General features: G+C 29.2%; 1 protein-coding gene across 2 annotated transcripts; it reads right to left on the bottom strand.

The window, feature by feature from the left end:
• Positions 1-233: 233 nt before the first annotated feature.
• LOC106754127 (putative anthocyanidin reductase) lies at positions 234-2,335 on the bottom strand. 2 transcript variants are annotated; one of them, XM_014636102.2, is made up of 5 exons: positions 2,122-2,335; positions 1,869-2,038; positions 1,513-1,731; positions 794-1,176; positions 234-543 (listed from the first exon to the last, which is right to left on the bottom strand). In XM_014636102.2, exons 1-5 carry the CDS (start codon positions 2,234-2,236, stop codon positions 408-410), a joined length of 1,023 nt encoding a protein of 340 aa, XP_014491588.1. In that variant the 5' UTR covers positions 2,237-2,335; the 3' UTR covers positions 234-407. The 2 variants fall into 2 exon arrangements, with proteins under 2 accessions (XP_014491588.1, XP_022633521.1); XM_022777800.1 differs by having other exon boundaries at positions 1,513-1,734.
• Between the last annotated feature and the right edge of the window lie 5,175 nt (positions 2,336-7,510).

Raw genomic sequence — 7,510 nt, forward strand, 5'->3', positions numbered from 1 at the left:
TAACACTAATTTTTTTATATCATTTTGATACTGTATGTGTTAAAATGTGGTTGGACGATTTTAAATTAAAAAAAAACTTTGGTTTTTCTCTTCTAAATATGTCTTTTGTTTCAATTTTTTTAATTTTAAATCGTCCAACCACGTTTTGACACGTGTGCAATGTGAAAATGGTGTCAAAAAATTAGTGTTAAAATATCATTTTCCTAAAAGAAAAATATTCTGTAAACAGGAATTCTGTAGACAAACTATCACAACCCTTGTTCTCTTAATGTAGCACAATTTCTTACAGTGAATTCCCTTTTTCAGTTATTTTAGAACTGAGACTTTTAATCACCAAGACAAACAATAGTATTAAAGATAAGATAGGGAAGGAAAAAATGCATCTTGCAAGCAGATGCAGATGAAGACTAAAGTTCACCCATCCTTCTTGCACATTTGATACAATCATCCAATATCATCTTCGCATCATATTTGTATACAAATCCTTTGTCACGCAGCTTTGTTGATGTCCACTTGATATCCTTCCTCTGCCCATCTGCATTTCTGAAATGTAATTTTCATATGAAAACTGTAAACAATTAATAGGAAGAAAACTTAACTTGTGTATATGCAATCATGTACAAATATTTTATCTAACTTAAAGTTATATTCTATTGAAAGATGTCCTTGTTTAACATCTTTTTGCAGAAAAGATACTACTATTTAGGCCTTTGAGTTAGTTCTTTCATAAACAAACAAAAAGAGCAAGAGAACAGATAAATCTAGCAATAACCAAGAACAGGCAACCACTCACTCTTTTTTGACGGTGAATTCTGGATAATAAAGAGCATAATGGTTAGCCATATCCTGTAATGAAATGTATGAACTTGCACACAAGAATCTTCCACTGATAGAGGGGTTTTCCATACAGAAGATATGAGCATCACAGACATCATCAATGTGAACAAGAGGAATTTTACCCAGCAATCCATCTAGAAATTTGAGTGATAGGTAAGCCCTTTCATGTTGCACTATCTGTGCGATACAAACTGTTGTACTACTGGATGAAGACAGTAGGGTGTCACCTCCCACAAGTCCACAAGCAAGTGTTACTACCTCCAATTTTCTTCCACCATTTTCATCATTCCCATACCTCAACAGATGTTTCTCAGACGATGTCTTTGAAAATACATAATCCTTTAAAATAACACCAACACAATCCGTTAATGGTCCCAATAAAAATCAGATACCATTTTTAAACACAATAATAAATTTAATATTAAGAAAAAATATTAAAACTTATATTTTAGTCGCCATAACATATTTTATATATAATTTATGTCTGTAATCTTGTAAGTAGGTCAAAACCTGTGAGAAGAATTTCTGCTACTTTTATCTATCCATTGCAGCCATATATCTTATTATCTTGTTTCAATGGGTTGGTCCAGACAAGTGAAACATGTGCAAACATAGAAATAAACCAGTCCTGATATAATTAAGAAAAAGGATAAGAATGAAAGGTTGAGAACTAACCTTGAAAACAGGATCAAGGAATACGCATTCCAAGGAATCATTGAGAGGAGTCCAGCAAGTTTCATCCATTACATCTTTGAAATCACTCCCATCTTCTTTCAGCGGAGAGGCTGATACAACAGAAGCAGTGTAGATCAGACGCTTCACCGTCCCTGATCTCNCACATGACAGNGCNATGCTTTTCGCTCCTGCAACTGCTGCTTCNGTAGTATCCTTGTACTGCTATATATAAATGCATGCATCTTATCATCACATCAGGTATGTATAGTATTAAAAGATTAAAATTATAGTTTGAAGAATTTCATGCCATGGCTTAAACAGATTGAGTTATGAATAGAGAGTTAAAGAAAACGAACCTGAGATGAAGCTGGTTCATGGGTGAGGGGAGTAGCAACATGAAACACATACTGACATCCTTGAATTGCAGAATCAAATTGAGTTGGGTTGTAAATATCAGCTTCAAACAGAACCAGTTTGCCTTCTGCATGAGGAAGGCTCTTTAACAGCCCTACCTTTGACTCGTTTTCTGATGATTATGTTCCAAAATATGAATAAAAACTCAGATGTGACAGAAAGAGAAAGAGAAAGAGACAGAGAGAGAATACTAACTCAAGTCTCTGAGAGTTGCATGAACAGTATAACCCTTGGCCAGTAGCTTCTTGATAAGCCATGAACCTATGTAACCACTGCCTCCTGTCACACATACCTTCCTCCCTTCTCCCATGTTTCCTTCTCTTCTCACTGAGACTCACACCACAAACACTTACAACTCTAGTGAAATAGGTTTTGAAGAAATATAGCCAAACACTTTAAATGTCTATCATTTTTATGTTTTTAGCATAGTATTCTGTTTTTCTTTTGCTGATATAGTTTTCAGAATTATTTTTTTATTTACAAAATCTGAGATCATAATTCAACTTAGGATATTGGTGCCAATAATTTTGAACTAAAACGTAACGAAACGAAATTCGGAAAAACGAAACGTAACATGGATGTCTCTATATATTATGCACTTCATTACTATTATTTAGTATGAATTTTATCCTTATTTAAATCATATCTGATAATTTATTATATTTTTATTTCTTTTATCTTCTAATAATATAAATGAATAAATATGTTATATTTAGGATATTTATATTACTCAATTTATTTTTGATACAAGAACGCTTGCAATTTAATGATTATAAAAGAAGTTAGGAGCTTTGTTCTTCTAGTAAGATTTGGGGAGATGATTTGAATGAATTTGAAGATAATTTTTTTGTTGTTTTTCTATTGGATTTGTAGGTAATTGAGAGTGGATTTGAAGATAAAGTTGGTAAGAATTAGTGTAAGATTTGATTGATGTGACAGATTTAAAAAGTTAGTTAAATTTGTAGAAATTAAAGATTACGAAAATGTCTCTAGTTATTGAAGTAATATAAAATGTTATTTTTTAATGTTATATATAAATGTAAAAATGTTTATAAAAAGAAAAAATAAAAATTAATTTTTAAAATTTAAAAATTGTAATTTAATAAATTGAAATAATTTTTTTATAAGTTTAGCTATTTAGTAAATTGAAATAATTTTTTTATAAGAGAAAAAAATAAAAATTAATTTTGAAAATAAAATAAATTTATATTTAGGTAAAATAAATAATTATGTGATATTTAATTAAGTAAAAATAAAATCATGTAATTAGTTATTATATATTTTATTTCTTTAATTAATTATTCACTTAATTCTAATAAATGAAATATTAATTAATAAGTATTTCAAGGCCTTTAAAACATAAAATAAAACTTATTATTTTTTTATTACTTCTTAATTAGTTTTTAAGATAACATTAAATGTTATTAAATATTTATATATTAGAATTTAAATTTAAGAGACAATTTAATATTTCAAAATGTAGGTTATAATAATCAATTAAAATAGAAGAATAATAATACGGTAGAAAAAAAATTAAAAACAAAAAACATAAAAAAAAAAATAAAAAAAACTTCTTCTTTCTTCCACATGTCTTTTGGAAAAAGAGACAGTCAATGTTAGCACTTTTGACACACATATAGGCAAGATATTGTTCACTTTGAGTCAAGTCCTCACTTTTGACACCACTGCAAAAAACTTTTTACTATTGGAGGCATCTATGTGTATATAAATTCATGACCAAGCATTCTTTTACTCGATATGAGACTTTATTTGCACTACAACATGATAAGACATGAGTAAAGAGGAGATTTTGCAGATACAGATTTTGATCAAGTCCTCACCTTTCTCATTTTTATATGTTTTCTCTTTATTCTGTATTGGCTTTTGAGATTGTTTGAACATGCATAAATGTGTTCTTCGAAACCCAGGGCTTCTCCCATGATCAAGTTATTGCCGAACGCTTTGCATGTGTCACCTGGAACACTTCGGCAGCATCCTTGGCCTTGGTCACATTCATCGCATATAATCTAGTATCACCACCAGAGTAACCTTCAACTTGGTCGAACATGACAAATGCATCTCCACCATGAAGCATGGAACGAAATGCTTCAAGGAACCAAATACTATTACGGCTGGAATCGAATACTATTACGGCTGGAACCAAATACATCGCTTCATGTTAATTTTTCCCAAACCGAATACAGATAGAAGGTAACTGAATACGTCTCAAAAATATTTTATTTTGTTTCACTTCTTCGTCTTCTTCTGCCAAAAGTGTTAATATTCTCATAGAATTTACAAATAAATAAGTACAAAAACGATATTAGTATGTAAATTACCCCAAATCTTCACAATAGAACAAGATACATTTTCCCATATTTCAGTCTTCACAAATCAACCCAAGTAAAGAGGAAAAATCTCGCTATTCTTCATCCGTAATCTCTCTTTTAACATTATTATCGGCTCAAGCGAACACCACATAAGATATATTTGCATTAATAGCAATTCCTATGGCATGTGCTCGAGAGTAATTTTCTAGAATTTATTTTGACTTTACTTTTAAGAGAATTTTGACATTTCAATAAATATGGTACAACTTTTAAGATTATTTATTTTCAGTCAGTCTCTTGTAAGGTGTGCCATATTTCTGATATTTCCATAAATTTTACACATTTCAAGCTCATTCTTCAATAATATTAATTAAAATTTATAATCTCAGAAGACCCTTTGTGCGGACAGAATGTAGTTGCGTTACGTACGGAAAAACCCTTTTTTATGTTTGGACAGGAGTGGAAAGTGACTTACAAAACTAAAAAATAATACATAGAAGATTAAACATTCATTGTTTTTTATAAATTTTCATTTAAATTTTGGCAACACAAGTCAATACGATATTTTTCAATAAAATGGTGGAATGGAAAAACTATGATTATCTCTCTTTTCTAATACACGATAGATTTTTAAAAATTTGTTATATCTTAAAGATTATATTCTTTTACACTAAAATGCAACAACTTAATTTTTAAAAAGATGTGATATTAATTTTTTTGTTAGTGATATAATATTTTTTATGATAACAATATAAATTGAAATTAAAGTAGTTAAGGATTATTTAATTTGCTTAATATTTTATTGCAAATAATAACACATTGTATAGGTTTTTTATGACGAATTGTCCAGTGAAATTTTTTATTAGAAATATATCCTATGTTTTCAAAAGACATTCTATAATGATCTTTTTTTAAAACTTAAAGATTCTAACTAAAATTTTCTATTAGAACTATCTCATATATTTATAAAAGACGTTATATTTTATAACTTAAGAATCTAACAATAAATAAATATAAGAGTAATGATATCATAATATATTTCTACATACACATAATATAAATGTAAAATATCATAAAGTATAATTTGTTTTATTCTTTTAAGAAAAAAAATTAATAATTAAAAATGTTAGCGTTAAATGAATGTAAATTTTTTTGTGTATTAAAAAATCATTTTTCTAAATATAATGTCGGACATAATATTTCCTAGAATGGCAATTATAGTAATCTATCAACTGCGTTTAGTTATTTACAATAGCACAAAAATAGTTTTTAACTTATGTTATTTTAAGTTTTGATGTCGGTTAAATATCTAACGTGGGGATGTTAAAGTTGACATCTATTGTTTTTTAACATATGTTTGTTGCATTTATAACATATGTTAATTGAGGTATATTCTAAGAACAATAGATGGGTTTTAAAAAAAAAAATCGCCACCGTGAAGGCGAAGGAGTAGAAAGGTGGTGACGGTGAGAAGAAAAATGCGCATAATAACGATTCGAAAATCGTCGCCGCAATTGTCCTAGAATGTGTCCAAGAACTGAATCAAAAGTCAATGAAAACGAATTTTAATCAGTGCAAAGATAATAGTTCCAAACATCATATAATCGGTGCAAAATCATTTTAAACGATGAAAGTGGAAGAAAACTTACCTGAACATTAATGACAAATGATAGGAAGAAGAGGAACACAGCGAGAGAGAAAATGCGGAATTGTCGAAAGCAAACAAAGCAAAAACTCAAATGAAAATGCGAAAGAAAGTAAGGCTTGCATTATGAGTTTTTGGGGTTTAAAAGGGCATTTGACGTCGGCCCCCCTCTAGATCGCTTATTGACGTTTGAGGAAGGGGATCCGACGTCTAATGTGTATTAGACGTCGGCCCCTTCTACATTCGACGTCTAATGTCTGCAAAACTGACCTTTTAATTCTGATTTTTCAGCTTTTGGCAGAGGATTCAAGGTGTGATCTAAGGCCACCGACGTTTATTTTCGAACTTTTTTACGTCTAATTTGGGGGGCGACGTCTATGTCGTTAAAACAATTAATATTGATGCTTAAAATGAGATATTTTCAGACCTTTTTAACATCTGATTTGGGGGGGACGTCTATGTCCTAAAAAAATAAATATTAGCGCTTAAAATGAGATATTTTTGGACATTTTTTACGTATGATATGAGGGAGCCGACACCTAAAAGAGGATGTGACGTCTGACCTTGGGAGAACCAACTTCTTTAATGACGTTTTATTTACAAAAATGTCACCAATCATTTTTTTACGTTAGATTTTCGATAGTCGAACGTTATTTATACACCAGTGTTAGAGAACTCAAAACTAATCTAAGAGATAAAATTAATATAAATGAAATTATATATTAACACCAAAAACTAAATAATAAATGACACCTTATAACAGAAAAAAGAGAGTAATATAACAAGTGACATTATATAATAATAATAAAAAAAAGAAAAAAAAATATTAGAAATACTAATTTAATATTTAAAAATATATCCATAAAAAATATTAGAGATCTTGTTGAATAGACCAATTATGAGTTACTGAAGAGGGTAGAAATAAAAAAGGTAATGAGCTCTATTATAAGAGAAAAAGTCTCAATAATTCATCCCTACTATTTGACTGAATCCTTAACCACCATCCTTGTAATATTCTACATTGTAATCAACTTTATATTTGACACAGTAAACCCATTTACGGCTCATAGGGCACTTTTCCACAGAAAGTCCAACAAGTGACCAAATTTGATATTATTTGGAGCTTGAAGTTCTACTTCTATGGATCTTCTTCAACACTCCTTAAAGTTATTTTTTTTTTTTATAGAAAGTAGGTTGATGTTGTGTAGAAATGGAAAGATAAAAAGTATATATGAGAAGGAGAACAATTATTATAAGCAACAAAAGATGAGAGAGAGAGGATAAAGCAATTAGATATAGCAAAACAAATAAGAAAGACCTTCGTAACAGAATTCCTTGCTTTTGGAGGAAGAAGAGGTCCATCAATAGAAATAAGGACTATGATATATTAAAAAAAAAATTAACTTTTTTATAATAAATTATGTATCACTATTTTATTTTATTTGTATGTATATTTAAAATAGACCAATCATTTATTATCATATAAATTGTTATAAAAAATTGTGAAAAAAAATATTAAAAAAATATTTTCCTAGAAATATTATGGGCGGGAAAGGTATGTCTAGATATTTGAAAAAGAAAGTAGTCATCGGAAAAGGATTAAAAAAAA

This window comes from Vigna radiata, unplaced genomic scaffold (genome assembly GCF_000741045.1).
Source record: "Vigna radiata var. radiata cultivar VC1973A unplaced genomic scaffold, Vradiata_ver6 scaffold_83, whole genome shotgun sequence".
NCBI lineage: Eukaryota > Viridiplantae > Streptophyta > Magnoliopsida > Fabales > Fabaceae > Vigna > Vigna radiata.